Genomic DNA, 9,327 nt, shown 5'->3' on the forward strand with positions numbered 1-9,327 from the left:
TCGGATTCATCAAACGTAGTAGAGATTTAGTATGTAGTTGCTTAAACAAGTAAGTTTGGTATCTTTCTCTTTTATTTTTAGAGACAAATGTAATAGAAATGTAGTCGCTTTAGGATATCCTTTTTAAAGGTAATGGGACGAGCCTCGTCAAATAAAGACACACATCGCGGGGCCCTCAACAATTGATCATAATAAATACATAAGTTTTGGGATGGACTGTCTAGAAAAGTTCACTCCTTCCCCAAAGATAATAACGCGTTAGGCTCTTTAGGCGCGGCTTAATTAAATTACAATCTTAAACTCGGGTGCACATTGATGTGACCCGAATCCAAATCTCAACGGAGTTGAAATGTATTAATAACTACGGGTGCATTGATTGTGACGTGGTTCGAGATGCATTTTCACAACGTTGCAATTCTATAAAAATAAATGATAATAAAAGCGGTTTAAACTTAATAAAAGCACGTAAGTCATAACATGTATTGAAATCAGATATTTAGCCATTATAACAATTTAAGCGACCGTGCTAGAACCACAGGATTTGAGGGTGCCTAACACCTTCCCTCGGGTCAACAGAATTCCTTACTTAGAATTTCTGGTTCGCAGACTTCATTTGGAAAAGTCGAAAATTTCCTCGATTTGGGATTCAAGATAAACCGGTGACTTGGGACACCAAAAGCCAAACCTTTCCCAAGTGGCGACTCTGAATTAAATAAATAATCCCATTTCGAATATTGTCACTTTAATTGGAAAAACTCCCTCGCGCATTTAACCCTTCGGGGCGGGGCGCGCAAAAAGGAGGTGTGACAAACCACCCGAAATCACCTCGAGACCCCCGGGACCTCAATCAAAAGCACGAACAAGTCATATACTACTATCCAAACTTATACCAATCTTCAAAACACCTCAAATAACATCGAATGAACCAAATAACATCAGATTCAAGCCTAAGGTTCCAAAAATCTTTTGAATTTCGCTTTTGATTAAAAACTCTATCAACCCTCATCCGAATGACCTGAAATTTTGCACACACATTCCAAATGACTCAACGAACCTATTCCAACTTTCGGAATTCCATTCCGACCCCTATATCAAAATCTCACCTATCAACTGGAAAATGCCAAAATTCCAATTTTGTCAATCCAATCCTAAATCTACTCCGAACCTCCAAAACACATTCCGATCATGCTCCTAAGTCCCAAATCACCTCCCGAAGCTATCCGAGCCATCGGAATTCACATCCGAACCCTTTTTCACATAAGTCAATATCCGGTTGACTTTTCCAACTTAAGCTTACTCAAAAGAGACTAAGTTTCTCAAACCTTACCAAAACCTTTCTGAACCCGAACCAATCAATCCGGTAACATATAATACCACTGAACAAGACAATAAGAAGCAGAAATGGGGGAAACGAGGCTGAAATTCATAAAACGGTCGGCCGGATCGTTACAAGAATGAAGCTAATTCAATGGGACGAGTTTTCAATTCTTGTGCCCATAATCATACATGAATTTGATCATTGCAAGCCATAGCAATTTTACCACTTCAGGTGAGTTATAATCAAAATTTATTGTCTTTGCTTGTATTTAAAATCAAATTATAGAATTTCAAGAATTTAAAAGAGAAAAATAAAGTAAAATACTTACCTTAACCAGAATTTAATTCTGAAGGAAGTTCATAGAACAATTGACAATCATTATACTCAATCCCAAAGCTTTTACTCAATTGGTTAGAGTCTCGTACTAATAACGTGTTATAAAACAATAAAAGAAGAATATTGCAAAGAAAGAGAGAGAGAGAGAGAAAGAAAATTCTTATTGCTTTGAAATGAATTACAATGGAATAGAACCCCTCTATTTATAGGGAAATAGTGACTTAGCCACCAAGTAAAATCCCTAAAATCTCTCTAAATTATAGACATTCATCATAAATACAATTATATTTATAACATAGCCGTTTTTTTTCTTTCTTTCTTTTATTAGTTAGTGTTTCAAAGAACCAAGTCTAATTAGTGCAATTTTGGTCTACAAGTTAGGTGTGTTAAGCTTGTCCAAGTTTTTTACTAGCCAAACAGTCCATTTCCAGATTCTGGGTGCAATAATGAGGTCTGCACTTCTGGCCCAGACAAAATGATAAATCTCCAATGTATTGCCACCATCCAAAGGATTTGTTTCAGTACCTCTCTTTGTCATCTTTTCTTCTCTCCCCAGAATGATGGTAACAGTTCGGCCTTCTGTACGTTGTCAATTGAAAATTCATAACTTGACATGCTAAGCGTAACGAATGTGGTATAGTAAAATATCTTCACAAACTATAGGTGAAGTATATGGCAATCTAAGTTTGACGCAACTTTTTACTTAGACATTTTATTTTAACGGGGCTAGAGAGTGAGGTGTTCAATAGGTCGGTCCCAAGATAAAGTGTTTAAACAAAAAATGGTGCCAAGTCTAGAGAGCATCAATGTATTTAACCTTATTTAAGTTAAGAAAAAATTGCATTACATTAATTTTTGACCATTGCTTGTGTCACGACTCAAGCCCATGACACGTATTATCTGCTTCGGGCTTAGGCCCACACGGATTCGTCTTTTGAGATTATGCTACATCGAGCCTCAAAAGCGCGCGTACCATATGAACTTGTGTCATGCCTTATAAATCTCTTGACATTCCTCTCTCATTCCAAGATGTGAGATTCGCCTAAAGTGATATGTGCACCCCTTCTTCAGAACCTTGTCAGCCTAGAAGCTTGCCTCCTGTTTGACTCGTGCTCATCAGCACACCCTCCATCATGGGCATCACATTCACCGCCTTGGTACTCAGCGTCCTCACTGAGGCTCGCCCCACTATCATACTGAGGGAGATTTGGTTCTGATATTATATTTGCCACGACCCAAGCTCATGGCACATATAAGCCCAAAGCAGACAATACATGCCATGGGTTTGGGTCTGATTCCTTTATCTCAAATACATTGGACATTCTAAAAAAATTTGGGAAATTTTCGTTCCTATACCATATAGGAAACTATATTACCAAATATGTTCATAGTTTGCATATTACCCTTCATGCTAATAGTATTTCTAGAAAATATAGACCATGCATTAAATAAGGAATCATTGTAGCTGTAGGCCTCCTTATTTAGGCGCACTAAAATTGGGGGATTAAATATTCTTCCAGATCTTCCAAACGCAAATCATGCACATTAATCTTGTTCGTCAGTTTCATTTGAAATTTAGCGTCTCTACATCAAATGCAATTATTCTTCTACAATTCAAAAACGAATTGATTATTTTTCTACAATTCAAAAACGAATTGATTATTCTTCTACAATTCACAAATCAAAAACGACTAAATCTTCTACAATTCTTCTACATCAAACGCAATTATGTCCAAATTTCAGTAATACAAAGCAAAGAAAAAGAGAGCAGCAATTCCACCATTGACAGCCATTAAAAAAGCTTTGAAGCTTTGAATTCAAATTTGGATTTTCAAAAATCATTATTTGTTTGGATTGGGTATTGTTGCAAATAATTGGGAATATGGTTTGGAGTTTATATCTCAATTTTGAGGGGTTTTGGTGAAGATTAGACTTGGTGTTGGCTGAAAGAAGAAGAAGAAGAAGAAGAAGAACATATACATGACATAATATATGTTATGTCACCAAGTCTAATCTTCACCAAAACCTCTCAAAATTGAGATATAAACTCTAAACCATATTCCCAATTATTTAAAACAACATCCAATCCAAATAAATAATGATTTTTAGAAAACCTAAATTTGAATTCAAAGCTTCAAAGCTTTTTAATGGCTGTCAATGGTGAAATTGCTGCTCTCTTTTCCTTCCCTCTTATATTACTGAAGGAACCCGAAATCATAACCATCAAAAGTTATTGTTGTGTATGAACTTTGAAGATTTGACTTCAATTTTGACTGTTGTAGAAGAAAAAACCTTGATTTTGGACGTTAATGGTAGAGAGTTTCAATTGTTTTTCTGGTTTTAGCAGAAGGAATAATGGTTTGAAACGTGGGTGTGTGGTGATACGTGGGTGAGGGTGTGGGGTTGGGAGAGAGAAACGTGGGGGTGTGGAGATTTGGAGGAATATACAGTACCATAAATTTAGGAGTGATATAAGGTACAATTAATGTATAGTTAAAACACCTTATGGTATAGAATTAGTAATTAGGTATACTAAATATAATTATATCAAACTTTAAATATTGAGGGTAATATAGTTTCCTATATGTCATAGGAATGTAAAAATTCCAAAAAATTTCTCTCCCCTGAATGAACAGCATAAAGAAGCCAGTAAACGAGGTGAACCCTTCAACCACAAAAGTATCTTTTTTTTGTTTTTTAGTGTCGCTATTGACTTCTGACCAACTTCAAGATTCCATATATATATATAAATATAAACACTAACATGCTGATCTATATAAAACCAAGACCTAAAATTAAGAAAAGAAGCTGTTGTAATATTTGTTGGTGATAGATAACGCCCCTGTAGCAGAGAGTTAGGTGTCCTTCAGTACAACGTAGACCCTGGAACCAAAAACTGCATAAACTACTAGCTTACATACACCCACAGAAATATGGGAAAGCTTCAAAGCAACTCATCAAACAACTTAAATGGTACCTCCTCTAGCAATTTGTGTATTGCAGGAGGTGTAGAAGCAATGTAGCATCAATCAGAACAAAATCTGTCATAAACAATGTTTTATTATACAGTATATCACAGCTAAAGACATTTCTTGAGATGTTTTAACCAGCAGTATATCCAACATAAGCCTCTTCCTTTAACATTCCAGAGGAATCAAGTTTCAGACGGTGAATACTAGAAAAATGCACCTTCCTCAATGAAAGCAAAGGATGGTGGATAAAAGCATAAGAATTTTGATTGAGAAAAGCACATAACAATCCAGAACAAATTACCTGTAGAATTTGTTTTTGCAGTTCTTTTGGAGTTCACCAAGTTGCTGTATGGTCTCAAGTGCAAGATATGGAAAAGAGAATGACTAATAAATCTACTCGAAGAGGCCAAATTTACAAAGATTCTTATCAGAGTCATTCCAAAATGATGAGAAGTTGCACCATTTTAGTTAATGATAGACATCCAAGAGATTCTTATCAGACTTACTGCAAACTGACGAAGTAGCATCATATTTTACAAGAGAAGTAGCATCATATTTGTCTCTGTTAAGAATGGTATATTGTGATTCAATTCCAGTCCAAGTCTTCCGCAACTAACTCAAGACTTAATCAGAAAATTAGTCATTAAATTGATGATGATACTTTCACTCCAACAAACAACTTATCAAGTTATACATGTATACACTAATATGTTGAAATCCATAAAATAGAATATCAACCACGGCAAAGTTAATAGCAGCTACATCGACGTAGTAAACCAAGAAAGGAATTTACCAACATGAATCCATGAGCTCAAAAGAGTTGATACTAACTACAAGCTGCAGAGAAAAAAAAAACATGTCGAAATATTTGAAAATGTAGCCTACCGAAGCTAAAATCTCAAAGAGTCCCAGGAATACTTCCATTCAGAATAGAAGAAACAACAATTTCATTGAGGTGAAGAAAGAGGAACATTTCAAAATCACATATTTGTCGGGGCAAACAAATAAAGATTATGTGCTCCTGGGATTTTATTGCTTCTGAGTTGTTCAAACAGAGAGTGAACAAGAATCTTGAAGAACTAGAGAATATGGACACTTGAAATAGGTCTACAAGAAGACACTACAGAATTCAACACCAATACATAAGTAATAACATAATTCATAAATCTCCAATTAAAATAGTGAATCATGTACATGACCAATGGAGATCAATTTTCACGGGCAACAGCCAGGGCATCGAATCAATCCATTTTCATTACAATTCAGGCACCTCCTCAATTTCCCTTCCTCCTCTTCAAATACTTTTCGACTCCCACTGCAATTTGGGCAGGGTACAAACCTTGCATCGCCACAGCTTTCACAAACAAAACCAGAATGCTTAACTGCAAACCCTTCCACAAGATTAGCCAGTTCTCCAGCCTCATGAAGTTGCTTAATCTCTTCCGCACCGCCAATGTACTTCCCTCCAATGAACACCTGAGGCAAACTAACTGTTTTTCCTTCCAAAATGCTTTGCAACTCTTTTCTATATGATGCATCCATAGATACATCCCTTTCGTCTACACATACCCGAAACCCTCTAAAGATCATTCGCACAGTGCAGCATTCTTCATAAGTCTTCCTGATTCCTCTTAAACTAGTAAAATACAGAACAATCTTGTCTTCTGTACCCTTTAAATGGAAATCATTATCGGGCAACAATGAGCTCAATAAACTTGCATTACTCGACTCTAACTCTACCGAACTAACAATATTGGGCTTTGGACAATCTTCTGACTCTTTATACCCAAATCTTTTGGAAGACAGTGCTTGTCTATAACTTGAAGCTACATTAGGGTCCATCTTAGCAAGCAATTGTTCCTCAGACAAATGCTTCCATAATGGCTTCGAATCCCAGTGCTCAACAAACTCATAGGATTTTTCCAACTCATTTGTATCTAATTCACATTGGATATCAAGACTGTTGGATTTGGGCTTTCTAGGGGACTCAATCTTGGACTGCACAATATGGAAATCAAAGTCATCAAGTCCTTCCATGAGCTCCCAAGTGTTGATTACTGAATCAGGGGATAAAGGGTCTTGTGGGTCAGTCCCATTTAGGGATTTTATCATCTGGGTAGTAGGGTTGGTGAAATTCCCCCCATGGAAATTAGGGTTAGGGTTAGGGTTTGGAATTGGGGTATCAATTAAGACAAGTGAACCATAGGTGGTAGACGTAAGTGAAACCAAATGATTGGTGTCACCTTTGCACATAGCAGGATGGTGAACCAAAGGAGTAGGGAGAGAGAGTGTTCTTGAAACTGGAGTTGAAGATGAATCTGAGTAGGAATATGGAGACTGTTGTGAATGTGAAGAAGATGAACAATTCCATGGGTTTTGTGGATCTGTTGTGACAAAGTCATAGGAACGAGAAGCAGAACAACCCATGAATGGATTAAGCCAATAAAAATTGAACCTTTAGAAGGGGAAAAAATGAAATCTTTGAACAAAAAACAAGAACTTAACTGACAAAAAAATGAAATCTTTGAACAGAAAGCAACACCCTAATAGATAAAAATGAAGTCTTACACCTTAACAGATAAAAATGAAGTCTTTTTACAGAAAGCAAGAACTTAACCCCCAAAATGAAAAGAAAAAGATACCTTTGGACAGAAAGCAGGAGATTAAAAGAGAAAAATGCAATCTTTTGACAGAAAGCAAGAACTTAACAGAAAAAATTGAAACCTTTTGACAGAAAGCATAAGGTAAAAAAACAAAAAGTGGGAGCTTACCAGAAAAAAAAGTGGAACTTTTGACAGAAAGAATGAGGTTTGAAGGAGCTAGTTTAGAGGAGGTTGAGAAAGTACAGTTGGGAAGATGACGAATTGAATAACAGAAAAGATTGGAAATAAATGCAAACTTCGGTAGCTTTGAGAAGGAAACGTACTAACAGCCATTTTTCTACACTTTTCTTATTAATCCTTTCGTCTAATACAAAGTCTACAAAAAGCTAAAAGTCAATTAAATGCTTAATATAATTGTACTCCCTTCTCTACACAAATGATCAATTTGCTTTTTTATTTTTATTCAAAATAAATATTTATTTATATAATCAATAAAAAATTCAATTTCTTTTTATAAAATTACCTTTATGTATATATCCCTAAAAAAAATTCTTACTCCTCACATTAAATATTTAATTAAGGGTAATTTAGTCATATTAGGTATTTTTGTATAGAATTTAGTATTTTTTAATGGACGTGGCAAAAGTAAATTGGTCACTTATTGTGAACCAGAGGGAGTATTTACTATAAATACTATATACTATTTAAACAATAGAGTAAAATATTCAAGATTACAAATATTGTACAGTATCAATGCTTCCTATTGAAGATAGAATCCTCTCAAAATATAATTAAGGGAATTCTTGTTTCAAGTACTTACGCAATCTATACAGAAGACAAATTCAAATGCACGATTTATTCTTCTTTTCGGTTTTTTGTCTATGCAAAGAAATGCGAGATTGTATATTGCCAAAATTTACAAAGGAAAATAAAAATGAAATATTCACGATATATAAAAGAATACAATTCAATGAATTAACTGAAAAACAAAACAAGTTACTTTGATGATAAATAAAACACATATAAAGAGTTTTGATTGGCAAATGGAGAAAGGTAAGAACAAAACAAACAAGGACCATTTTGGAGATCATAAAAGTGGAAAAAAAAAAGATTTTTATCTAGATATAGTAAATTATAAATTTATTTATTCTAGTAGAGATGTTATCACATAGGGTGTGTTTGGTACGAAGGAAAATATTTTTTGAAAAATAATTTTTAATTTTTTCATGTTTGGTTGGCTTAAATGTTTTTGAAAACATTTTCTTTATGAACTCATTTTCCTTCAATTGGAGGAAAATGTTTTCTTTATCAAAAGAAGAGAAAATATTTTATAAAACTCCTTCTCAACCTTCCCCACCCTCACCACCCACCCCACCCCCTCACTCTAAAAAAGGCTCTCTCTTTTTTTTTAAATTTTAGTTTTTCCGTTACCACCCACCCTACTACCCATCCACCCCACCCCCAAATCTCTCCTCCCGTAAATTTTTTTTTTTGCAATTTCAAATTTTTGTTTTTTGGTTTTTCTGCACCACACCCCAATTCCCCCCCCCCCCCCCCGAAAAAATATTTTTTAACATATTTTTCAATTTTAGTTTTTTATTTATCAGTTTAAAGGTTCAAAATTTTACAAGTTCCAAAGTTATGAGTTCGTAGGTTTATGTGTTTGGAAGTTTACGGGTTCGAAATTTTGCGGTTTCGAAAATTTAGCGGTTCAAAAGTTTATGAAAAATGTGGGTTCGAAAGGTTGTTGGTTTGAAAGTTTATGGCTTCATGCTTATTATATCTAAATTATTTATGAATACTCTTGAGAAGTCATATTCCTTAATTTGCATACCAAACACCGAAAAATGAATAAGATTACTACTTGGTTTCCAAGAAAATATTTTCTTGGAAAACATTTTCCACGAAAAATATTTTCCGTTATACCAAACACACCCTTAATTACATTCTCATGTATAATTTACCAATTATATACAATTTTTCCTTCTCTCTTTATTGCGCTCTCTCTCTCTTATTTCGTTTGCCTTGTTTTTCTTCCTTTGATCTTATCTGCTTCTTTTCTCTTTTCTCATCTCTTTCTTTTTTTTTTCTTTTTTCG

General features: G+C 34.7%; 1 protein-coding gene across 1 annotated transcript; it reads right to left on the reverse strand.

The window, feature by feature from the left end:
• Positions 1–5,549: 5,549 nt before the first annotated feature.
• LOC104214170 (uncharacterized protein At5g39865-like) lies at positions 5,550–7,571 on the reverse strand. Its single transcript, XM_009763798.2, has one exon. The coding sequence runs from the start codon at positions 7,051–7,053 to the stop codon at positions 5,842–5,844; it is 1,212 nt and encodes a 403-aa protein (XP_009762100.1). The 5' UTR covers positions 7,054–7,571; the 3' UTR covers positions 5,550–5,841.
• Positions 7,572–9,327: the final 1,756 nt, after the last annotated feature.

Source organism: Nicotiana sylvestris, chromosome 12 (assembly GCF_000393655.2).
Source record: "Nicotiana sylvestris chromosome 12, ASM39365v2, whole genome shotgun sequence".
In the NCBI taxonomy this organism is placed as follows: Eukaryota; Viridiplantae; Streptophyta; class Magnoliopsida; order Solanales; family Solanaceae; genus Nicotiana; species Nicotiana sylvestris.